Here is a 27,212-nt window from a genome sequence, read left to right as displayed (position 1 = left end):
AAATAAATGAATGATAAAGTATAAAAAATAACTCGGTCTGGCTGGGTCTTGAACTCGATCGGTTGACTCGATACCTGATGCGTTAAGCCTCGAAGCTGCACCAATCTGCCGACCGTACAAGCGAAATCTGTTCTATGTAATTTTTGAAATTACATTAATTTAGTAAGTTCCGACCGTCGTCGCTAGTAGCGCCACTCCCTGCGTGAATTAAATACGGTTTCGCGCGCGCTTTAATTAGAATAATTGGATTAAACGTAGAAATATTATATTTAAATAAAATTATAAATATTTTAAATTAAGTTGTGTGTAAGCCATGCATCAGAAACAACCCACAGTTGTAGGACTTTCCCAGAATGCGGCTTTAGCCGCGTGACGGTTATATTTTGTTGTCTGCTTTTTTTAGCCATGTCTTGTTTCAGAAAAGAAGTTAATGGGATTTTCTTATATCTTTATTTATTACAGCAGTAGGCCTTCAAACCACCACTATAAGCATTTTTTGTTTGTTCCGCTCCAATGATTTGAGGTAATAAAAAATATTTTTTTAAATTTATTTTAAATTAAAAACATATCCATCTCGGAAGTTATCCTTTGCGTTTAAAATATAAAACTTTAATTTTTCTGATAACCCTTGTTCGCAGGGGGAATGCAATTGTATATTCCAGTTCCCAAAATGAAATAAAATTCGCAATTTCAAATTTTTAATGCTCAAAACGTATTTAATGTCGTTAAATAGCTTAATACTCTTACGCTGATGGGGAGCTTTCAAATTTTTAAAGTAGACATTTTTATAAATTTTAATTTAATTTATTTACAATCAATTTTAGCGAATATTTTAATGATTTTAAAAAAGCCTCCTGATGCATGAGCCCCCAAATTTTCAAAAAGTCGAAAACATATTTTTCGAAATTGTGATTACTAATATTAAAAATTTCGGATGTCGTTTTATTTTGTTAGGCATTTTGGTTACAAAAATTAAAATTAAAAGATTTAAATGTAATGAAAGAAATAATAGTTTAATTAATAAAAATCAATAACATTAATATTTATTACGATGCATGATTTTTTTGTTATTTGGTTAATATTAACATTTTTGGTTAATATTTATTTAGTAACATATACGTACGTTTTATTTTTTCTTTCTCCAGGTTACTGAAGTTTACATTTTTGAGCTCTTTTTGTTTGACTATGTGTGATAAAATTATAAATAAATATTTTTACATAAAAATGTGAAAAAAATTCATAATTTTAGTTATTGTTTATAAATAAAAAGGAATTGTTTTATCATGAAGATATAGATAGAACTTAAAATTATTCAGCTCCATTTTCTTTTTTCTATTTTTCAAATTTCTGTTTTTTTTTTTTTGGTGGGGGAGTTCAAAAACCATAAATTTGTAATATGTCTTTTTTTAACAATTAATTTTTAGGATATATTTCAACATATTGGGTGTTATGCGACTGAATTTGTCTTATTTTTTCTAACATTTAAACCTGTTTAATGAATCATTTTATAAGAAAAAAAAAATCAGTGGATAATTTTTAATTATAAATTTTACAAATTATAAGAAAGTTCTCATTATCATGTAACGTGACATTTTATTGTCAACACTTACAACAGTTTTTTTTTCTGAAGAGAATTAATGGTTTCATGGGTTCAGTTAATGATGAGAGATTGGTTACTTCATTTAACGGCAGATGTCATGTATAAGTATAATTAAGATGGTTGTGACCTTAGGTCTACTTTATTATTCATTCCTAAATTAGTGAATATAAAGTAGTAATGAACATACTAGTGTTTCGTGTAGTTGGAGTATAATTTTAGTGTTTTATAGTGAAATACATGCATGCTTTGAAGTTTGAGTTCAGGTTTGTAGCACGATGCAAAATTATTTATTATTGTTATAAGTGATGTATAATATTGGATATCACTGATATTTTATTATCGCTGACAATAATAAAACGTATAGAAAGTAAATAAATGTTTAAAACTGCACTAAATAAATATGTTTATAATAAAAAATATTAATTTTCGTTGAAAAAAAACATATTTTTCTGATTAATTATTTTTGTTGACATTAAAAGAACAGCAAACGGGTAAAGTCCTAATGCTGGGTGAGCAGCAGTCAAACTATCCAAAATTACTTTACATTAAATAAAGTTAAGTTTGGTAAAATGACAATGTAGTATACACACACACACACACACACACACACACACACACACACACACACACACACACACACACACACACACACACACACACACACACGCACACACTCACACACAAAATTTAATATATATATAGATTCAAATTTTCTAATCCATCTGCTGATATATTATTAAGAATAATTTTTACAAACTTTTAAAGCATCCAAAATAGTTAGAGAAAACGTGCTTTTGTAGTCTTTTATTCCATCGTTAGCTAAATAAATCATTAAAAAAATATTTAAGAAGTGATCTTGTTTAATTTTGGAGTTATTAGTACACTTTGAATGATACCAGCATTTAGATAAGTTTGAATTTGCATAAAAAGGAAGTTAGAATGTTTGTGTAAATAATATTAACAGTATAACTATTGTAACAAAGACATTCAAGATGATTGTAATAAAAATTAAAGAATTTTAACAAAAGTTAGTGAAAATGTGAGAGAGAATTATTATTAAAAAAAAAAAAAAATCATTCGGTTAATTTTAGAATTATGTGTCTAAAAAGTTAAAGTTTAGTATTAGTTCTTATAAACATTATTTTATATAATTTGGTGACACAATCATCTTATACAATTAGTCCCTTTAACAATGTCTATCTCCATTCTCCTCTATTCTAGCTAAATTTTTTAAATCCTGACAGCTCTCATTTCAATTACAGATCGTTTAAAATGTTTACTTGTATTCAGTCTCTCTTCTTTGCATCTTCTGCTGATCCTTCTACCACTGTTTTAATCGATTCTTCTCCTCCTGATTCAGCTTCCATTCTCATTCACTCTCCTAAATTACTTCTTCATTTTTCACTTTGTCATTTTTCCTATCTCTTCATGCCCGCACTTCAAATGATTCTACAGTAATATAAGCTGTGGAAACTTATATCTTGGTCAAAAAGCATATATCTTGAAGACTTTATTTCTAAGTCTTTTTCTTTTTTGTTAGTTTCTATGTTTTACTTTCATACAAATGAACACTTCAAATAATATATTTCACATGACGCTTCTTCAAGTCTAACTCTATGTTATTACCTAATCTGAAGAGCAAAAAAAAAATGCTCAAAAATGATTTCTTTCCGATTTAAAAAATATAAAGATGAACTCTAGCGATACTGAAACATAAAGGATTTTATTGGTGAGAAATTGGCAAATTAACAAATGTTTACATGGGAAAATGTTAACCTTGGTTTATTTTTTACTAGCCGGTTTATACTAGTTTTCCCATCTAGCTGTCTTTTCCTGTCTATTGTGTTTTTTAACATAATCTTTTTATTCGGTACTGAGCAGTAAAAAGAGAAACTGAAGGAGAGTATGTTACACTTTATAAAGAACTAACCGGTCAGGGTTCCTCTCGCTGGACCCCCCCTGTGTTCATTATCCTCATGGTTGTGAGGATAATAATAAAAAAGCTTACTTTCCTCTAACATTTCCGTTTTTCTTGATATAGAAGCTCGTTCTGTAGATAAACATAACCCTTTTGGTTTTTTTTGCATTACCCTAGAATACACTATATCTCAGGAAGGGGTCACGGTAGAGAGCTCAAAATTGAATATGTTATAAAACACATGGTCTATTATTTTTATATAAAAAAGAAATCAAAAAAGTTATTCGGTCATTAACCAAGAGAAAAAATTCACAACTTCACCTCCACGGGGTCTAAACCTAGGGACTTGATATATGGCTTAAAACCTATTCTGGAATAACATGAATGTATCCTGAAAATTTGAACAAAAATCGGTCGGTTGGTTTTCATGTGATGCTGTTGGAAACAAGACAAATCCACAAATTTTCCAATTTTACATAAGATAAAATAAAAATAATAATTTTTGTAAGTCTATTTGAATTATTATTCAAACATTAGCGAAGATTTGATGGGAAAATATTTTCAAAATAAAAATACACACAATAAATAAATAGTTGTAAATTAATTGGTGCTCTGTCTACATAGACAGTCTTCACATATACAGTTTTTGAACGATTGTGTGTCAATGTGAAATTGTAGGCGTAATTTTTCCCAGTACCCTTAAAGCCCTCTTTTTCTCTTGGTCTTCAGAATCATCATTGCCTTCCTACAGCTTTCAAATTATAAAACTGGGAAAAATGTTGATTCCATGATTTCTGAATTTGATTTTCACTCTCCACTACTTGCAAGTGTTGTTTACCCGTTTAAAACTTAATTTTTCTAGTAATTTTGTTTTATCACGATCAATGAGACTTAAATAAGCTTTTAGCTGACAATCTGATGGAGTCTGGAGATGTTTATGTTTAATTACAGGATTTTAATTGCATTGAGTAAATGTGTCTCCCGAATGCAATCTGTAGTTACTGTGTACAAAGTTAGAAGTGTCTAGTTTCATTACATTGCTAATATTATTAATTTTTGCCAAGATATTGAAGGCTACATTGTAACTTTACCGCTTAATCCATCATTAATATTTTCCAACCTTGTCTTAAGTAAAAGGACTGTAACAGGCTTTCTAGCTAGAGCTACAAAAATTGAGGAAGCATTTATTTAAGTGAAAAGAAATAACATTTATTATAGAGAAATCATTTCTCTTTTATCCTCTCTGACAGAGATATTAGCTCACTGTTCAGTTCCCTTAATACTGAAGATGAATCTAATGAAGAAACTTCATTGAAAAGGCTTTGCTCCATTATGGGATAGATTAAGACAAAATCAGTATATCAATAGAGAATTGCACCTTAATTATTCTTCTCTCAAAATTGAGCCTGAATGAATTTACTAGTGAAAATTACATAAACCTATTTCCATGTGGAAACGCCAATTTTGACAGCCTAAACATATAACATTTTCTCTTCAATATATACATATCATATTTGAAGAGTATTTTAGGTTTCTCATAGAATATGGTAATGACAGGTTTGCAAAAGATGGGTGGTTTCAATTTTTGCTATGAAGATTCTGATGTGGCAACAAACAATAAGAACGGTTGGTGATGTTTTCATTTGTAAATCCTGACTCAATGTTGCTAATCTTAATTTTGAATACAAAATGTCCCAGAATTTTTCAAAAGCATAATGGTATTTTTTTCAAATCTACGATCTAAAAACCCTTGCTAACAGGAAAGATCCTTGGAACTTTTGCAAATGTGTGATCAGCTAAGATATCCTGCAGTACTGTTTATGGTTTCTATTGTGCCTACCAGTGCCCAGACTTAAGGCTGCTTTGCTGATCAAGATTACCTGAATTAGTGATGAATACTGAAACAAGAAATCTAATGAATGAAAACCAAAACCTTATAACTGTTTCATTCTTTTTTTCAATTTTTGAAAAAAATTGTCTTTTGGAACAATTCCTAAAAACACTATTCAATATTTTTGGATTAGATAAGAATGGCAGTGGCGTGGTCGCTTATACTTACATGAAATGTCAGTTATGATTAAATGATTATTCTATTCCAGAAAATGATATTTTTTCTAATAACGATGTTTTATTAAAAATATAACTGTTCCTTGATTAAGTTTGACTAGCAGTTCGTAAATAATGAAGAGATCGGCGAAGGTCTCTTCATTGTTTACCAACCATTCTCGCATCAGATGCTGTGATATTCATTGTACAAAGTTCTAGGCAGACATTGCACAACTTCTGAACTGTTTCTATACTGTAAAATTCATGGTCACCATTGTCTGTGGTGATCCCAAAGAAGCAGATTGTAATAAAAATATTTAATTTTCCTAAAGATATTCGCCCGGACAATTCCATTAAACAGTTAAAGATCAAATGTAACACCTTCAAGTGCTTAATGATGCCTTTCTTTGTTCATACAATCCTGTTACTAACAAAGTTTTTTTGTTTAACAAAAAACACTTTCCTGTGTTAAGCAAACAAGTAGTTATTTAATATAAAGAAAAGTAAGTGTTAAAAGATGAACATGCTTCTTCCTCCTACTATACCTTATAAAAAGGTTTTGCAAAGAACTAAAGAGTGAAACTTCTGCTAAAGAAATAGTATAGTAATGAATGATTTCATCTACAAAAGAGATTATTCTACATAGAAAATTATTCATATCTTAATGGGATGGCCAATGTACAGACCATCTGGGACATTTATTAGTTATCTACATTTTATTAGTTATTTATTTGTGCTGATGTAATGAACTTAAAATGTAGTGAAGGTCTATTTGCTTGTAATAAATATATAAATTGTACTTTAAATGTTTTTTTCTTTTTTCAGAAGATGTGTATGTTAAAACTACAGGTACGTCCAGACAATTTTATGTTTATGTGAAATATTAAAACAGAAGTGTTGCAAATTAAGTTAAAATGGGTAAAATGAAATTATTATATTGTGGTGATGTTTTATATACACTTTATATAAATGAAGCACTGTTTTAAGTAGCCATCTAGCATGATGAATAATCTAATTTAACTTTTTTTTTTTAATGTCACAGTAATTTCATTTGAATCCTTTTAAAAATATCACTGACATTGATTTCAATGATTGTTTACTCCATATTAAAAAAAAAAAAATGAATTGTAATTAACAATGTTGTAGGTGAACAACAATGGCCATCCTGTTAAGATATGAAAATTCCCAGTGCGTAATAATCTCTTTTGTTAATAGCTGAAATCAATTATTATTATATTATTTTTTTAACATAAGTTTCTCTCTTTAGTCCTTCACAAACATATTTTTAAGGTTCAGTAGAAAAAAGAAGCATGTTCACCTTGTAATACTTTTTTCTTTACATTTAATAACTAGTTGTTTGCTTAACATAGGAAAATAATCTGTAATAAATGTAAAATCTTGAGTACTAACAAGATTGTATGAACAAAGAAAGAAAATTATGAATTTATGAAAATGAAATTTTCTGGGCGATTGTTCAGCAAGACCTCCTATCATTCATTTATTAGCTCTTCATTCATTTAACAGCCTATCATTCATTTAACAGCTTTTAGAGTAGCTGTGTAATTAATATTTTGAAAATAATTGATTAACTTCATTATTTGCAATATAAGACTTAATAGGTTCATAACACATTATATTTTTGATATTTGCGTTCATATTCTACATTTTTTGGTAAGTATTTTTTTTTTTTTATTACTAGTTTTTTAATATTAACATTAATATTCCATTTTTATTTCAATTAAAAGCAAATTTGAAATTTTTCACTTGTTACATCATTTTTATTTTTAAAAATATGTAAGCAATATTTAATCAAATTGAAAAAATAAGGAAGTTCTATTGGTTCCAGTAGGTCTACCTACTTTAAAAAAAATTATTAATTTTTTATCAAATAGGCTAATTTTTATGATTTTTTTTTTATTAGTTTGTATAGAAAGTCCCCTCTAGTGGTCCCGAATATTCTTTCATATAATTTTAGTCTATTTTATAAACGAAAAATTATATCTTTTTCTCACAGTCATCAACTCTTCGTCTTAGATTTTTTATCCCACAATAATTTATAGAATCTGATGCCACTATAATGATATTAAAAATATTTTCGGAAAACATATTTTTGCATAAAGTTTAAAAAAAAATGATTTGCAGAAGTAAAAAGTGATAGATATTTTCCCATTGTAAGAATTTCAGTTTACACTTGCTTTACATCATTTTTTGCATTCCTTATTTTTATCAAAATGCAGGTTTCTAATTTTTCTGTTTCTTATAGATAAATTTTTTTTCATAGGACTAGTATTTTGAACAATGTTGATTTATTTAAAAAATACTGTAATAAAAATAAAATAGATAATCCATCTTGTATGAGGGTGCAATTCTTTTTTATAAATTAAAAAATCTGATGTGGATACCACATGACTTCTATGTACGCCTCTACTAAATTAAATATATACATTTTTTACTGCACTTCATTTAAACTTATTTCATTTGAAAGTGAGATATGATCCTCCAATTCTTTAATAAGGTGGACAGTTACACAATTGCTGAAATATTAGTTTTTATTAACATCAAATATTTATAAAATTATTAATTCAGCAATCTTACATGAAATATTAGGATAGAATAAAAGTCCCTTTATTACTCGTATTACTAGAACAATATTATTCATATCTTTGTGAGTTTCAGATTTCAGATGTTTCAAGTTTCAGATTTCTGGTGTCGTATAAATAAAAGTTAATAATAATTAAACTATTTCTTTTAGTGAACTCTTGTACTGGTTACAAATGTTAATTTTGACCTTACAGTGTAAAATATTCAGTTTTTATTATTGCATTATTTGGCTTACAATCTGGAAGATTGTAATAGATGGAGGGCCTAGCCCCCTTGCGAGTGAAGTTGTGAATTTCTCCTCCTGGATGACAACCTAATACTATTTTTGATTTCGTTTTTTGATGTAAAAATAATACAGTATGCATTTTATATATTAACCGATTTTCAGTTTTCTATCCTTTCAGAGATACAGAGTATTCTAGGATAATGGAAAGAAGAACCAAAAGGGATTAGTTTGTCTACAGCAGGAGCTTCTATTTCAAGAACGAGGGAAACGTTGCAGGAGAGAGAGAGAGATTTGGTTATTTACCAGTATTATTCTAATAACCATGAGAATAACGAACACTGAGGGGTCCAGGGAGTGCAGCCCTGACCGGGTATTTCTTTATCAAGAAAGAAGATAATCTCCTTCAGTTTCTCTTTTTAACTACTTCTCATGTACCCGATAAAAAAATTGTGTTAAAAACACAAAATAGCGTACAAATGGAAAAAGAAGCATGGTAGAGCATTTGTCCTTTTGTTTACTTTTTTATTTTGATGTCCTGAATCAGCCCCTTAAGTTTGGCCAATACCTCCCAGAACACCTTGCATAGTTATTGCCAGGGGGGAAGGAAATGGATACTGTATTATTTCCCTCTTGTCTGATGGAATTGGAAATCAGACGAAAGCTGGAGTGTATATATATATATATATATATATATATATATATATATATATATATGTGGTGTAGCCAAATATTTGTGACAAATGTAAACTTGTTTGCTCAATGGGTTTTTCTAGATATCGGGCAAAAATTGTTAAGAGATAATGTTGAATATCCCCCCATCCCTAAATCGGATTTACTTAAATCTTTCGAATTTAATTTAATTTTACTTTCATCATACTAAAGTTCAAATTTCTACAACCAAAAAGTAAAAAATTCAAAGAGGCAAAAATTATCCCTCTCCCTTTTTTAACTCTGTACAAAACTTAATGACAGCAATGCCCTATAAACAGACCTTTTTTGATCCATTATCGAAGAATTTATCTATTTATTTTGAGCCAATCTGGAGATATTAATCAAAATACAGGTCAACACACATATGCAGATACATCTTACTGATATCTCTGTGCTTTTTTTACTTCTTTTGAATTCTGGGGGTGGTAAAACATCAACATTCGTAAATGCAGCTATATAGCAGCAACAGAGCTGTAGTCAGGAATGTACCAGTTATTACATAATTTCATTTTAGTTACATGCAGCTTTTAGACAACTTTGAAAGCATTTCACTGTCTTCACGGGGACATTTCTAAACTTTTTTAAAAATTTTAATTTATTGTTCAATAATAAACTATATTCTTGTTTATTTAAAGGGATGTTACTGAAATAAAAAAGTGATATGTTTCACTAGCAATAAGGCTGGAAGCGTAAACGTTGTCAATGAGAGAAATCAGGATAATTCACCAGTAACAATGTTAATCATGGAACATTTGCCATGGAGTGCGATGATTATAATACTCTTAATGTCCTTTATCTCTTTGAAAAATCCAACTATAAAATATTATTTCAGCTACACATTTTTTATTCTAATGGTTGCTATTGCGTGCCTTTTAAGTACACCATTCACCTTGCTGAGGCTAAAAAATCCTGCAAATATGAGGTAAGTAACCTTTTTATGCTTATGTATGTATACAAGTTAAAGTTTAGTTTTTATCATAGAGTAAGAACTATTATGTAGGATATTCCTGGAATAGTAGTTATTCTAAGAATTGTTTATTACAGTAGAAGCCTTTGTTCAGTATATAATTTTATTTAGTCTTGTACTAATTTCGTTAGAATGAACATCTAACATAAGTCTTGACTCATTTTGCTGGAATAAATGTCCAATACAATATAAGTTTGTTTCCTAAAAAAATATCTTTGGTTAAAAAATAACTTATATATATATATTTACAGTATCTATAATTATTTAAATAAATAACTTTATATTAGAATTCTGAACTTTAATTTATTAATATGCAGCATAAACAAAACTTTGACTGAGTAACATTTCAACTATTAGCTTATTTTTGAAATTACTATAGTTTTGCAGATAATGTAATAATATATTACAAAAATAAATAAATAAATAAAGTAAATCAGAAACGTCTGAGAGAATTACATCTTGAAAATATAAAAGGATTTGAACTAAGGATATGCTAATTATCAAAGTTACCTTTAATAAATTTTTGAAATAGAGAAATTAAATAATTGTTGGAACAATTTCCATTTGATCAATTGCACAATGATATGTGATTGACTGCAACTTAACATTTGACATTTGACTAATGACATTAAATTTGAAAAATTAATTAAAAGATAAAATTCTATAACATTTAAAATTTAGACTACCTTACTAGATACAAGTACAACTATTTTGATGCTAGGTCTTGTCCAGTCCCAGGGTGAACATTCGGAGATGCTGTTGTTAAAAGAATCTCAAAGACAACATCTTATTCCTTATTCCCATTATTCCCTTATTTCCCTTTATTTTCATCTTTTTCCTTATTGTTTTCAAAATCTTCGTTTTCTCTCTTATTCTTCTTAGTACATTCTCATTTCTCACTTTTTCACTTCACCTTATTTTCTCTTGTCTCCTCCATAGTCACATCTTAAAACTTTGTAAATATTTTCCTTCTTTCTTTTTTATTACTCATATCTCCACAAAAGGTATTTGGTAAATCTCTTTTTCAACGGTACTGGTATCTTTTTGTAGTTACTAATCCTTTCATTTTCTCAAATGCTCCTTTTCTCATTGCAATTCTGCTTCTTATTTCTTCTGTTGCATTTAACTAAATTGCCTAGGTACCTAAATGACTTTACCTGTTCTATTACTTCTACATTCAATACTATTTAACTTTACCTTTTACCTTGTACCTTGATTGATTTCATTCTTTTTCCTCCTTCTGAAATACCTCTTGATTTTTCCAAGGACTTTTCTACCAATTACTCCATATAAACATTACAAAGTGCTGGTGACATATAGCACCCTTGCTTTACACTTCTGCCAATACTTAATTGTTCTGTTTCTTTGTTTTCCACCCTAACAACTTCTTTCTGCCTTATGTACAAATCATTTAATACCTTCACTCTTCCCAATCCACGCCAACACTTTTTAAAATTCCCATTAGCTTCTTTTAATCTACTCTATCAAAAGCTTTCTCCCAGACTGTAAAGCACACGTATATTTCCTTATTCACATCCCGCAGTCTCAAACATCCAGTGGCATCTTGTGTTCTTCTGTTCCTGAACCCAAATTGATCATTTTCCACATTTTCCTCTGTTTTCTTTACTATTCTGTCTGATAAAACTTTTGTTATAGCCTCTGCTATGTGACATACAAAACTGACTGTACTATACCGTGAACATTTTTTAGCGTTACTCTTTTTTGGTAGTGGAACTAGAATATTTTCAACTAATTCTTCAGGTCATGTCCCTTTCATAAATATGATTAACTAGATTTGTTACTCTTGAGATCATTTTATTCCCCAAAACTTTCAGAATTTCAGATGGTATTTTGTTACATCCCTTGGCTTTCTTTTCTTTTAAATCTTGAATTGCCTATTCCACTTCCCAACTCAAAATTCCCACACTCTCATTTTCTTCATTACACATTTGCTCCTCCTTTACACTCAATATTCCCTTACTAGCCTGAGAATCATACAATTTCTGCACATGTTCTACCTGTACTTGTTTATTTTCTCCTACATTAGAAGTTATTTTTCAATTTTTGTCTACCAGTCCTTACCTACTTATTTTCCTCAGTTGTCTCTTTAGTTTTTTACTGTTCTTCCATTTTACCTTTCTTTTCTACCTCTTCACACAACTTTTCCATCCATTTCTCCTTTGCCTTACCTGTCAGCCTTCTCAGTTCATTATTTAGTCTTTAACATTTTTTTTCCTTCCTCTGAAACATCTCACTTAAATTTTTTTCTTTCCACCATTATTCCTAATATATCGTTAGCGATCCATTTTTCCTGTTTATTTTCTTTATCATACCTACTCCTTTTTCCAAGGTGTCAATTATTTTATTCTTTATATTACCCCACTCTTCTGATACAATTTTGCTTGGTAACACATTTTTTAATTTCTCCTCAATGTCAAGTACATAGTCTTTAACTTTCTTATATCCCACTTATTCTCAACCAGCATTTTTTAATGTGCTTCAGTCTTGTTCTAACATCCATTACCAGCAGGTTGTGATCTGTATCTGCATCTGCCACTGAATATGTTCTTGCCACCTTAACATTATTATTAAATCTTTAGTTGATTAAATTACAATCAATTTAATATCTTGCACTATCACCAGGGCTTTTTCATGTGTACAATCCACGTTGATGGTTCTTGTATTAGGTATTGACAATCCAGAGTTCATGAGCCTTGCAAAAATTAATCAGCTTCTTTCCTCTTTCATTTCTTCTTCTTAGTTTATTCACCTATTACATTTTTCTACTTCTCTTTTCCAACTTCACTATTCCAGTCACCAATCATTATTGTTCTGACTTGTCTCTTCCTATTTTCTTCATATACCTCTTACACCTGTTCATATATCTCACCTACCTCTTCCTCTTCTGCGTTCGATGTTTCATGTATGTCTGAATGATCAAAATGTCTAATGGATCATATGAAAATTTGATTGCTATCACTCTATCATTGACAAGTATGATTTTTATAATACTTTTATCTATTTTTTTAATTTTTATTTATTATACCCACACCTTTTTATTTGGGATCTACTCCCTTATAAATCATCTAATATTCTCCTGTTTTCAAATTCATTTTCTCTTTCCCAACATATTTCATTCAATCCTAGGATACAGATGTTATGACTTTCTATTTCTTTTGTTACATTCCTTACCTTCCATTCCTATTCATGGTTTTAACATTCTAGGTTCCCATCCTCATGTTATATATCTTTCTAATTTTTACTTTTTTTGCTTTAATTGGCTGCCCTGTAAAAGTAGCCATCTGGAGGTTTGAATGTGAGCATATTACTCCAGAATATTTCATTTCAGAACCTACCATGCCTTATATTTCTGCTGGGACTAGGGATACTCTGACTGGTATTTAATGCGGTGGTTGCCTGTTGCCTTCCGAATTTCCCTGCTTTTGACCAACTAGTGGCTTTTCCACCTTTTGAGATGAGAAATCATCTTGAGGACAAGAGAGTGACCTCATGACCTCATTTCCATCTGCTCATCCACCCTCCATAGAGGCTGTTGGCAGTTGGTGAAAGGGATCCCCTTATCCAGGGGGAGACTCATTCCCTGTATTTGGCAGCCACTTGCATATACCATATATAGCATATACAATCTCTGCCTCCTCACTACCGTGGGGAGGTGAATATCAAGATTTACCCTTCACTGAACCCAAGACCCTGAGACATTTCCTAGATTCCCAGTACCTTTAGAGAGAATAAATAAATAAATAAATATATATATATATATATATATATATATATATATATGCAAAATAAAACAAAAATAATTTATTTACATATATGTAATAATCTTTAGAATATTTTTTGTAATTTTAGAATGACATATCCATTTGCATATATTACATCAAAAGTACTTGGCATAAAATATGAATTGAGAGGAGCAGAAATTTTAGCTAAGGAACAGGCAGCTGTACTTGTAGTAAATCATCAATCAGCATTTGATGTTCTTGGTAATCTGTAATGTATTATAATAAATTCTTCTATTCTTTTTGTTTTTAAGAATTTAAACTAATATATTATATATATTAACATATATAATATAATATATTATATAAACTAATATATATATTTTTTTCTTTTTTTGCTGAAATTAATCTTTTTAAGATTCATTTTTCATGAAAAGTTAAAGTAAGAATGTCTTATCTCAATATTTTGTACTAGGTGGTTTATTTAATAGAATATATATATATATATATATATATATATTATATCATTTAATATAATTATTGTAATTATATAATATATATATATATTTATCATAATTAAATATAATATCTATGTTGGGTACTATTTACCTTTCTTAGCTTCATTCTTTTATTATATTCTGTTAGTCTTAGTGTTACATAATAGCTTACGATTCAAATCACCCAATGGAGTATAAATTAGCGGATTTTAGAAACTTGATAGAATACATAAATTACCTTTAAAGAAACCAGCATATAAAAAAGAGTTAAACACTATTTTTCATATAGCAGAAAATAACAGGTACAAAAAAGAAATGATCAGATAGATGAATAAATATAGAAATAAAAGAAATGAAATTAAAACTATAAATGTTAAAGAAACCTTTAAATAGAGAAAATTAACATTTATGGGAAAAGAAATTTACCCAGTTAAACAATTCTTTAGTATATAATATAAAAATGGTTATAAATACAAATAGTACACTAAAAAAAAATGTTTAATAGTCATATAGAAGAAAAATATATTTGTAATAGTAGTGGTATTTACAAAATAAAATATAAATGCAAAGCAATATAGACTGGACAAACAGGAAGAAAATTAAATTTAAGATATAGCAAACACATTAGATCTTTTAAAAATCAAAAATAAGATCCTAATAAATTATGCAATGCATTTAATAAAAAAAGAACGTACTCCAATGAAAGTGGAAGAATCAATGAAATTAATTCACAGTTGTATTACAGGAAGAGGAATGAACATTTTAGAAAATTTAGAAATTTTCAAATTACAAAGTAACAATAAAACAAAAGAAAAGATCGACAATCAAGCGGAAGACCTTTTCAAGAATATCAATTTAATGAAAACAGGAAGTACATAAAATAAAATTAAAAGAAGTGTAACTGTTAAAAAAACAAATAAACAAGGAGATGACCAGATAAGGCAACATAAAATAAAGGAAGAGACATTAACTAAATGTTATATAAAGGCTAACAGAAATTTAAAAGTACCAGTATAATAAGTTTTGACAATGAAGTTATTCTGAAATGCATAATAAAAGAACAAAGCTAAGAAAGGTAAACAGTACTCAACATGGAAATCATGGTGTTCTTAGCAGAAAATATAATAATTATTATTTTAATAACAATTTTAAATATAATACTCCTTATTTGCAAACAATTTAAATTATTAGAAGAAATACAATTTTAATGTAAAGTTATCTCCATTATTCAGATGAGTGACAGATAAGTATTTGATTAACATTTCCTACTAATATACTTATTAGATTTTATTTTTGTAGTTACATGTTACAGACAAACATTCTTACTAACTATTACTATTACTTTTGTCTTTTGATTATGTTATTATCTTTGATTAATGCATCCATTTACTTTTACATAACCACATTATGTAGTATCCATTAAAAAGTAATCAGTCACTTCAACTATCAAAGACATTGTAATTAATGGCATTATTAAAAAAATACTTACTTTTAAAACCTGATTTTCAATTTTTTTATGATGGCTTATAAAAAAAAAATCAGTTTCAGATATATTTGAAAAAAAATGTTTTAATAATAATTTTAAAATTTCTGTTAAAATTAAAAAAAAAATCCTTTTTGGCACATCGGAAGGGAGAGGTAGATTTCACTGGTGCTAAGTAGGGGATAAAAAAGATTTTCACCTTAAAGTTAAGAAAAACTTCAAATTTACTCAATACGACAATGGGTGCATGAGAAAAAAATTTCACACGTTTAGCATATAACAAACCCCATCTTCTTACAATTCCTGCACCATTTTGATCATCCCTTGCTGTAAGGGTTGGTCATACCAAAGATTGTTTCAGACAAAAGTTTTGGCAATCATTAGAAACCCACCAAGTTGGTCTAGTGGTGAACGCGTCTTTGCAAATCAACTGATTTCAAAGTCGGGAGTTCCAATGTTCAAATCCTAGTAAAGGCAGTTACTTTTATACGGATTTGGATATTAGATCTTGGATGCCGGTGTTCTTTGGCGGTTGGGTTTCAATTAACCACACATCTCAGAAATGGTCGAACTGAGACTGTATAAGACTACACTTCACTTACACTCATACGTCATCCTCTGAGGTAATACCTGTCTGTGATTCCCAGAAGCTAAACAGGAAAAAAAGGTATTGTTTAGAGGACTAACAACCACTTGAAAGCTATTCGATACTGTGCCTATTAAGGGAAGTATAATTTTCTTTGTCTTCGAAACCCCAATTTTTTCCACTCCCTGGGTCAATGGTTGGTGATATCAAAAAACTTTACTTAGATAAGTTTTAGGCTCTTATCCAAAGATTAGTAGGAACTTTTATTATGATGATGTGTGAGACAATACATTTGAATTTTTTTTTACAGACAGTTAACCAGTAGATATCACCTGCAAATTTTTATTCATGACTAGAAATTTTCAGATATGAAAACATGTCAAGAAAAAAATACTAGTAAAATATTGCAATAAGCAATTTCAACTCTAACTGATGCTTTTGTTAAGATTGGGTGGTATTAATGTTATTATAATTAAATAAAAATAAAATTTCAGCAGTTCTAAAAAAATTAAATGAAACAAATAAAAAGGCAGTACAAGTTGTAGATTTAGCATCAAGTTTCTGGCTTAAGTCAGTGTCTATAGGATATATGTGAACCTGTTAAGAGGTTCATATTTTATTTTTTTTTTAATTTTAACAGAAACTTTAAAAATATTAATAAAACATTTTTTTTCAAATATGTCTCTGAAACTGATTTTTAGTAATAACCCATTATAAAAAAAAATTAAATAAACAATTTCAACTTTAATGTAGTGTACTTGGATATGTTTATAATTTTTTTAATAGTAGTTGCATTCTAATTTGTCTGATAGAGGATTTGTGTAGTTAAAGAAGTTTGTTCTACAAATTGTAGACATTTGTGTTTTGTGAGTGTGTTCTGTGTTTGATAATTTGTTCTATTTGTAAGTTTTTATAAAAGTGGATCCTATTCAGCTTTTTTAAATATTTTCACTGCCCTTTTCCAAATCTTTGTTTATGTATTTTAGTATGATGTATTTTTATTTTAGTTATTTTACATAGAATTCAACAAAATGTTCTCATATCAGTTTGTTTGCGATAGGTCTTTGTAACATTGAGATATCCTGTTTTATCATTAGATTAGCCGGGTGTACTGAGAAGTCTTTGAATTTGAATTTAAAAACTTAGGGATTATATACGGTTGGTGTGTGTGTGTGTGTGTGTGTGTGTGTGCGCGCGCGCGCGCGCGCGTGTGTAGGGGTATACATTTTCATAGGTAATATGGGATATTTAATTTTAGGGATAAAAAACTTAAGTCTTCTGATTGAATGAAGTGCTATGTAGCTTGAACAAGCCGAATTGTCACAGATCGAATAGGCGTCTGTGGCGCAAGTGATAGCATCTCGGCCTTTCATCCGGAGGTCCTGGGTTTGAATCCCGGTCAGGCATGGCATTTTCACACATGCTACAAATCATTCATCGCATCTTTTGAAGCAATACCTAACGGTAAACCCGGAGAGAAAAAAATTGGCACAGATCGGTTGCCTAGCGCGGGGCTATAATATGCTACTTGTGGAAGACAGTACACATATGGTATAATAAATTTTACGGTATATATATATATATATATATATATAAATTCTTTTTTATGATATAGTAATATTTTAATTTAACTAATCGTTTTATATTAATTTACGGTATTCATTTTTTTTAGTATTTTTTATACTAATGTTTATTCCAATAAACAAATTCACATTTCAAATTTTAAAATTATTTTTAGTCTTATATTTATAATGAAAAATATATAAATTCATAATCGAATAAAATAATACACAAATATTTAGTTAACTTATTTTTATTACCACTTTTATATTAACTCGCTTTTGGATTATGTGAAATTCATGAACAGTACCTTTCACTAGAATTTTGAAGCACTTCCGCTTATCATCGCTCTGAAATTTTGCATGCAGGTTTGCTCCTGATGAGCAAATATTTCAAGTCGATAAGATGCCGCTAAGTTGCTAAGTGAATAAAAGGCCCCTTGAACTTATGCAACCTTGTTTACATGTATATTTTCTTAGTGAAAGAAATTTTAAGTGAGATATATATATATATTAGAGTATTCAGTTGCTACTAGAAATTCTGTACAATAGCGACCAAAGTTTTGTGAAAATTTAGTACTTTTAAACCAGATCTGAATTTTCGGAAGAAAATTGCAAACATCTCGAAAACAGTCTGTCCTAGCGCTCTGAAAAATTTTTTCAACGCTCTCAGCGATACGGCATCTGCTCTCAGTGGTACCAGTCAGATGATAATATTTTCAAGACTTGGAATTTTATACAATTATAAAACTATAAATAAATACATTTAGGCCTAAACACTATTCAGTAAAAGCCGATTAGTCTGCTTAATATTGAATAACATACCTATTTCAGTATCTAATAAAGAAATAAATTATTAATTTAATAATATATAAACTCAGGATGAAAAAGTAACTAATAAATACAAGATGTGAATTTGTTTATCGATTGGAATAAACAATAGTCACACCGTAAACATACTGTCTTTAATGGAGTAGTGTTATAAACCTGTGCTCGTTAGGCAGCAATATATACAGCTATGCTATACATCAGATCTGTGCTAATTCGGTTTTGACAAGCTATACTAAGATGGAATGTAGTTGCATGAAAGCAATGTACTCTTTATAATTAATACCATGTATGTGAGCTACTCTGATAAAGTATATTATAGATTTTAACTAGGGCTATTTTTTAAGAAATATTATAAGCTTTTTATAAATATTATAAGCATAATCAAGTTCGGTAGCGCTAAATACATTATAATCTTACATAACATTAGTTAAACAGGTAAAACTGGTACTCCAGAGTGAATTATTAGTGAAGTAAGTATCAATAAATATTGAAGCATATTTAATAAAAAATATTTAAAATAGACTTTAATTGTAAGATTTTTTTGAACGGCATTTTGAAGATTTTAACATTTTAAAATTATTAATAATAATACTATATGACTGATTTTCAAGGAACTGTTTGGGCCTAATTATGCATTGTGATAACAACAACAGAGCCAAAAGTAAATCCACAGAAGCTCACAATTAATTATTACTGTGGAAAAACAATTTCAGTGTAATTTGAGAGCGAATCATTTTCATTAATTTAGAATTACAGTAGTTATCGATAATAAATTTCTATAAATTGATTATAACAGTAATAATTATTAATGCAATATGTTATTTTTACAGCACACTGTAGGATAATGAACGTCGTAAAATCTTGTGTCATAGTATCAAGAAAAGAGTTAAAGATTTTCTTTCCGTATTATATGTTCATGTCATTAGCCGGTTCACTTTTTATTGATAGAAAAGATGGAAAAACAGCAAATGAAACTTTACTACAAGTTTGTCCTGTTCTTTCCAAATACAAGGTAATGTAAATATGGTTCATTTGAATAATTAGCAGCTAAAAGAAAATAAGATGTTTTTATGATCGCAGTAAGATTCAAATTAATCCAGACATGGGTAAATCATTTATTTATTCCCGAATTGTGGCTATGCTAAACCAGACCCATATTTCTATGTTCTCACACTAAGAGTTTATATCCTTTATCTAATAATCAGTACACATTAAGTGGTCATTTTGTGAAGATTTATTCAGTGTTTTTTTTTTTTTATAACGTATTTTGTATTTTATTAAATTAACCTTGTAAGTCGATGTAGGCAATTGTCAAAAAAAGAATGGCAAAAATAAAATTATCAGAAACACTGACTTCAATAAATCAATAATACAAGTATTGTAGCTTCACGATGAAGAAATAAAAACCGTATGGTATACTAAATAGATGGATGCCAAATTATAAATTTGAAGGAATTAAGAATAAAAGAGGGCGTAAAAACAATTTTCTAATTAAAATTAGATTTTATTGAATTTCAATTACATAACTTAAAGAACGAAATAAACGTAAGATAATTTAAAGAACTCTGGTAATTCTGATGAGAGAAAGTCACAAGGTAACCGTCGTAAATATGTGAATTATTCAGTGTAACTAGCCAGAATCCAAAGATGCAACATCTGTTATTCACATAATGACATATCTATAGCTGTTTTATAATCTTAATTGCAAGTTGTATTTTTAATTATAACTTGATAACAAATGATGGTTTAGAAAATTAGAGAGGAACTAATCGCATTAAAATTTAATTATATGGCTTGTCCTCGAACGAAAAGGTTTCAAATGAAAATGCTAGAATGTAATGTCTCTTTTTATCTAATAAAACATAAAACTGAATCAAAAACAAAAAGAAGATTAAAAAATTGTTCTTCACAAATGACGTTTGTTAAGGTCAGCGTGAAGATAATTTTTACCTTTTTTTAAAGATAGGTACATAAAATTAACAGTAAAAACAGTAAGTAAAATAAACAGTAAAACCGGTTCATAAACCATTCATATTATTATGAATAGAAGAAAATAACAGTTGATTGCTACTGTAAAAAGCTTTAGTTGTAAAACCAGTCAATTAAATATATAATTGACTGATCAGGAAGTATGAACATCAACAATAATGAAAACTTAGATTTTTTTCAGTACAGTTATGACTACTTAACCCTGCATTACCTATATATATATATAAATAATGTGTATCTTAAAGGCAATGATGCTTATGCTTTTTTATTAGAAGATTTATATTATAACAAAAATCCTCTTAAAATAATAAAAATCCTCATCTAAATGTAGAACAGGATCTTTTTGAGATCAATAAATATTGAAAATTTAAAAACACAACTGTCAAAAAACATTACTCTTTTAATATAGAATAATTAAAGAGTGTGCAAGTGACAATTTTGTAAATAGTGTGATTTTTTTTCAATCTTTTAAATTTATTTAAACATCTATGTAGAGTGTTTAATTTTAATCACCCCCAAGCGATTTTCTCATAAATTACACAGGATGCAAAAAAAAATGACCTAAACAAAAGTTACCCAGATTTTGAACACCTCATGGTAACCTTTGATTTGATCTTGAACTTAACCTTGACGTTATTTCAAGGTTAACACAATTTTTTGAAATATAATGACATAGTTTTTACCCCACCAATGAAAAGATCAGAAAACGTTACACTGGATTATGTAATCACACATATGACCATTAGGCTAACCATTAGAGATAGTGTTATATGGGTGGTAGAGTTACACGAGTTACATGTTTTTGGTCATATAATATTCCTGGAATATTTATATCCAGGCCATTTATCTCGGAAATTATGGGAAAGAGCATGAAAATGACTTTAGACTATCTTATAACACTATCTCTGATGGTTAGCAGTATGACCTTAAAAATTCCCGAAGGTCATATGTAAAAATTTTCTACTCTTTTCATTGGTGGGGTCAAAAATAGGTCAATCCATAGCGTACATTATTAGCCAGTCCAGTAGTGTACATTTTTACAAACATATAATGTATTCTTCACTTACCATTTATTAGAAATGCTTGAAAAATTTATATTAAAACATAAATATTTTACATGGCATTGGCATTATATATTAATCAATACAAATTTTATTTATAATCTGATATAAAAACTTCTATTTTATAATAATAGAACTTGATATATAAATTTAATATAATAATATCCTACAGAATGAACAAACTGTTTCTAGTTTCTAAGAATTAGGTGATATAAGTGAAGTGAATGATTCTTTTGAAGATGTTGTTGTGGAATAGTGATTAAATTCTGACATTTATTTGCCTGAAGATTGTAATAATTCTGGTGATAAACAATTAACTGATAGAGTGAGAAAGCCTTAAATATACAGAGAAGAAAGAAAAGGAAATCTTTTATCGCACCAAAGTCTATATATGATAACTGTGTGATTGCAATCGAGTTTTTATATAAAGCAGTTTGAATTCTAGAACCTATAAGAAAAGTAAGTTTGTCTTGAAGTGACTGATTATAACCCTCACTAAGGAAAAAATACTTCATGAAAATATATTATTCTTCTAACTTTATTAGCACATAAAAAACTGTGAATGTTATTAAACATATTTACAATTGCCTGCTTTTATTATTGTGGGCATTTATTTTCATTACTGAAATCAAATTTGAATGTGCCATATATTGATTATTAAAAAAAGTAAGAGGCAAAATACTGTTATTTTTTACAATTTATTTAACAACTAAATTTATTTTCAAACTCCTAGCTGCTGTTAAAAACTTCTCCTTGTGCTCTAAAAGATCTCTATGTTTTGAAGTCAGAATGGGTTTTATACATTTTTAAAAATTCTATATCGGTCACAAAGACACCCAGAGGGTGATCAAGCAAAAGGAATTCTGATGGTTTGAGGCATGGGCTACATTTTAGATGTAGCAGAACTTTGACTAATTTATTAACTTTTCAGTCGTTTCAAACATTAAACTCAGCAATCTAGAGCGTATCATTATCCCAAAGATACATTCCTTTTTTCTGCAAACCACATTTTTTATTCATAATTTCATTCTTTTCTCTATTTTCAAGAACATTTTTATGGTACTGACTGTAGATAGTGCACATGTGTACTAAGATTACAGAAAATTGAATGTTTAGCATCATAAAAAAATCATTAACTTTTTTTTATCGGCTAATGGTTGGGTCTTGAAATTTTTAATGGCCAGAGAACTAGATTGCTTCTGCTTTACATAAGATTCTTAGATTCAGGCTCATAATGATGAATTGACTTCTCATCATAATTATTATTATTTCCAAAACTTTCTTCTCAGTCAATCATTTAGTGCTGTTTGAATGCCCTTTATGAATGAATCAATTGATTTTTTTATAGTTAATTATAAATTGTTATGAAATTATCAAACCCAACTTCTGATTATTTTATAGTAGTCAGCAAGTTATGTGCAACTAATGAAACTGTAGTGATGTTTATATTACAATTATCAGCAGTTCTTCACAGTGCAACGCAATCTCCTTGTATAAGTTCATCATGTGAGATTCCAGAACTGGAGTTGAAATCTCAGTTGGCTGTCTCTCAGGTCAGTTGTCAGGGACCCTTTTTAACCACTATTAAACAGTTCAATCTATCGGTAAGTTTTACATAATTCATATTAAGATTATATGTTGCTTGAATATCTAAGTATAAATTTCTGATCATTTTTTACCCTTTAAAATCAGGAATTTAATTATTGAACATTAAACTTCCAAAGGACAATTTTCAAGAATACTTCCCATTGTCTAATAGATGTTAATTCTATAAAAAAAAAAAAGATGTCAAATTATATTTTAAATCAATAATGGTAGTATGAATACATGATCTTGAAAGAATTGTATTTCTTATTTAGAGATTTTTAAATTAGAGTATCTGCTTATTTAATGCCCCTGTAATTAAAAGCTAACACGCACAAAAAATGGATTTCTTAGCTACATAAATTTAATGTATGGACGTTAACATAGAGGTTTTTTAAGATGTTGATATTATAAGCACAATGTAGATTCTACTATAAAGTCATGTTATGATCAATTAACTTTTTTCACTTTCAGTCAAAATTACTTATATATCCAGAAGGAACAAGAAATCTAAATGCTAAAACTTTAAACCAATTTAAGAAAGGTGGATTTAGGGTTGCAATTACTGGACAATTTCCTGTTATCCCGATTGTTATTTCACCTTTTTATTACATTGATCCTGTGAAGAAACACTTCAGCAGTGGTACGTAATTTAGTCATTATTTAAATTTTTTTCAGTATCAAATATTGTTAATCCTTAAAAAAAAATTAGTTTATAAATGTACGTTACACATGGATTGGTATTTACAAAGGAAAATAAAATTTATCATTTAAAGTAAAATAAAAAATAGGCTGTCCACGGGTTGATCAAACAGTTAACTTGTCATCACAAATCGGTTGTTTAACAGCTGATTTATGAAGTCGAAGGTTCTGAATTTCAAATCCTAGTAAAAGTAAATTGCCTTTATATGGATTTGAATACTAGGTAGTGAATACCGATGTACTATGGTGGATGAGGTTCAATTAATCACATGTCTCAGGAACAGTTGACCTAAATCTGTACAAAACCAAACATCATTTACATGTCATACATAGCATCCTCATCTCATTGGGCCATGGGGGTTACTTATTTGTGACTATAGAAGTACATTTGACATAACCCCCAAATTTTAACTGATCTCTTGATCTTCAGCAATTTGTGACTTGATTTAAATCAAATATGATTTAGATTATTTTGAATAATTAGTTCATGAACCTTAAACTTCACAAATAAATCCTTAATTTGTAAAAAAATAAGCGGTATTTATTTGCTTATAATATGATAACAATGGTATTTGTTTAATAGTTATTTTAAAATTGTATGAAAAATGGAAGCTGTCTAAATCCCATTTTACATTCATAATATCTTCTAGAAAGTAAATATAATTTCTATTATAATGTTATCATCAGGAAAAAGGAGATTATTTATGAAGTGATTGTCTACTTCTATACTCATGAACAGAAATTTTTGACCCGTTGCCTTCAAAGTGGAGGTAAATATATTTTAAAAAGAATAGGAGAGTGGCAAAATCTTGCTTTAAATATTTAGATATTGAAAATTCTTAAAAAGTTTCCTCCTGAGTATGACCAATTCTCCCTAAATCCCCAATAATATTATTATCCAAATAAAAACTAAAGTTGAGGAAAACAACTGATAAAAAAATGAAGAAATGTAACACTGAGGAAATGCATTTTTACTAGACTCCTAATTACTTCAAGATAGCACCATTAACAAAAATAATACCTTTCACCGATGAAGGAGCTCCACAGTAACTTTCAAACATGAACATTTACACCTCTGTGAAAATTAATTAAAAAATTATTGTTTTTATAATATAAATACTTTATTTCTTTAAAAATTATTTTTAGTAGTTACTAAGTCCTCATTTAGTTTTAATTAACATATTAATTCTAATAGATATATATTTAACTAATGATTTAACCTTCTCACAATTCTTTGCATCATGAAACCACACCCATATAAGTGATGAAATTATCTTTTCTTTACTAGTGCAATCAATTTTCCTGAACTTGTCCTTGCAAATATACTAGAAGTTTTCAACGGGATTTATATCTGGTGAATCTGCAGGCTGGCTCAGTACTTTCATCCTTTCTTTCTGAAAAAAATTTGGCAACTTTTTTGAAACATGGCAGTAAGGATCTTGTTAGCAAACACTTACATAACGTAAAGTTTTGTTAACTCAGACAGCACTCTTTGCTCCAATTATGACAAATATTCTTTACCATTTATCATACCTTCACTGAGCACAAGCTTGATCTCATGTAATTAAATGAAAAACAATCCCAAAACATTTTTTTTAGAGGATGCTTCATGGTTTAGTGGATATGTTTTTGACTTAACGTTTCACCATTATCAGTATTCTTTATACTCTTACTCTCTGTACGTAAAACTGAAATTAGTCAGAAAATAATACCATTCTCCAGTCTTCCTGAGTTCAATTTTTATATTTTCTAGTCCATTCAAATATTTTTTTATCACTGTAGGTGTTAAAAGTTGTTTTCACTGGTTTATGAGACCTCTGACCAGCCTCCAACAACCTCTTATGAACCATTGAATCGTGCACTTTGAATCCAGCTTCTGAAAATATTTTTTAAGGTCAAAGCTGTTTTTTTGAGGATCTATCTTCATTTTTCTTATAAAAAATGCAAATTCTTATGAAGTGGTAGGCCTTTTTCTCCCAAAATTTCCTTTAAGTTTAGATAATACTGAGTCAGTTTCATTTTTCAGAATAATGATTCTACTAACTGTACTTAAATTGACCTTACATTCGGCCAATATATCCAGCTGAATAAATTAAGTGTTTTCATACAGAAATTCTGACAGCTCTCTTCCTAAGTGTTACACTATTAAAGATTCTATGTTTGTACAACAAAGGTATACAACAACACAGCAAGAATTTAATATATGATAAAGTAACTAGAAAAAAAAGAACTGAGTATAAATAAACATCTCTCAAAACTTTATAAATATTAATCAGCAGATATTTAGAGAGAAACAGTTGAAAACAAAGTTGGCCAACCATAAAATATAAAAATATTGCACTTGTTTCAATTAATTTGCTCAAGGGTATATCTATTTCCAAATAGGTTTATTATTTTTTTTAATGTAACTTTTTAAAGATTTTACCAAAATTGTGTTGCTGGTCATATTTACATGCTGGGATCAACAAATTCCATTTACTACTGATTAAATAAATTTTTGATATTCCTTATTTAATTACAGGACATACTATCATGAAAGCTTTGGAACCAATTAGTACAAATGGATTAAAGATGGATGATATTGATTCATTGATAGAAAAAACTTGGAAAATAATGTCTGATGAGTATGAAAAATTAAGAAATGAAATATATAATGAAAATAAATAAATTTAAAATGTATTGGAAGAAATTACTTTCTCCTGTAACGTGCATGCAATATTATGTATTATCACGCTGTATTTTAAAATGCGTAGTGTTAATGTAATAAAGGATCTTCATATCACTGAAGATATAATTTTATAACTACTATATTATGTTACATCCTTGAAATCTAAGTTTGCAAGTTTTCCTGTAAGCTCAATCCATTTACAATCTGCTTTAATTCCTTTAATCCAACCTTGAAAAATAAACTTTCTAAACATGTGTGGATCAAGTTTTTTATAAAGGGGGCCATGAATGCATAAGGCCTCTTCCTTCATGTAATTTCTCTAGAAATGAATCTTTTTAATTTAAACATTATTCTAAAATAGAATTTTACCATTATTCAATAATTCATTTTCATTACTTTGATAAATTTTTAGCAAAACATTTTTATCACAGTGTAGCAAAATA

The 27,212-nt window shown here is 28.6% G+C and overlaps 1 protein-coding gene across 3 annotated transcripts; it reads left to right on the top strand.

Moving 5' to 3' along the window:
* Nucleotides 1–1,732: 1,732 nt before the first annotated feature.
* On the top strand, nucleotides 1,733–26,909 carry LOC142328054 (1-acyl-sn-glycerol-3-phosphate acyltransferase alpha-like). Of its 3 annotated transcripts, XM_075371520.1 has the most exons (7): nucleotides 1,805–1,863; nucleotides 6,390–6,413; nucleotides 9,738–10,024; nucleotides 13,940–14,073; nucleotides 19,596–19,777; nucleotides 23,874–24,042; nucleotides 26,623–26,909. In XM_075371520.1, exons 3-7 carry the CDS (start codon nucleotides 9,837–9,839, stop codon nucleotides 26,766–26,768), a joined length of 819 nt encoding a protein of 272 aa, XP_075227635.1. In that variant the 5' UTR covers nucleotides 1,805–1,863; nucleotides 6,390–6,413; nucleotides 9,738–9,836; the 3' UTR covers nucleotides 26,769–26,909. The 3 variants fall into 3 exon arrangements, with proteins under 3 accessions (XP_075227633.1, XP_075227635.1, XP_075227634.1); XM_075371518.1 differs by lacking the exon at nucleotides 6,390–6,413 and having other exon boundaries at nucleotides 1,733–1,863; XM_075371519.1 differs by lacking the exons at nucleotides 1,805–1,863; nucleotides 6,390–6,413 and adding an exon at nucleotides 6,914–7,235.
* Nucleotides 26,910–27,212: the final 303 nt, after the last annotated feature.

Source organism: Lycorma delicatula, chromosome 7 (assembly GCF_047948215.1).
Source record: "Lycorma delicatula isolate Av1 chromosome 7, ASM4794821v1, whole genome shotgun sequence".
NCBI lineage: Eukaryota > Metazoa > Arthropoda > Insecta > Hemiptera > Fulgoridae > Lycorma > Lycorma delicatula.
The sequence above is the reverse complement of the archived record's forward strand: the minus strand, read 5'-3'. Positions and strand labels throughout refer to the sequence as shown.

Excerpts from the sequence above, each read along its gene's own strand:
- LOC142328054 (XM_075371518.1), top strand. The coding sequence starts at position 9,837 with ATGTTAATCATGGAACATTTGCCATGGAGTGCGATGATTATAATACTC. Across the intron at positions 10,025-13,939 it reads AAAAATCCTGCAAATATGAG|AATGACATATCCATTTGCAT; the intron begins GTAAGTAACCTT and ends TTGTAATTTTAG. Across the intron at positions 14,074-19,595 it reads ATCAGCATTTGATGTTCTTG|CACACTGTAGGATAATGAAC; the intron begins GTAATCTGTAAT and ends TTATTTTTACAG.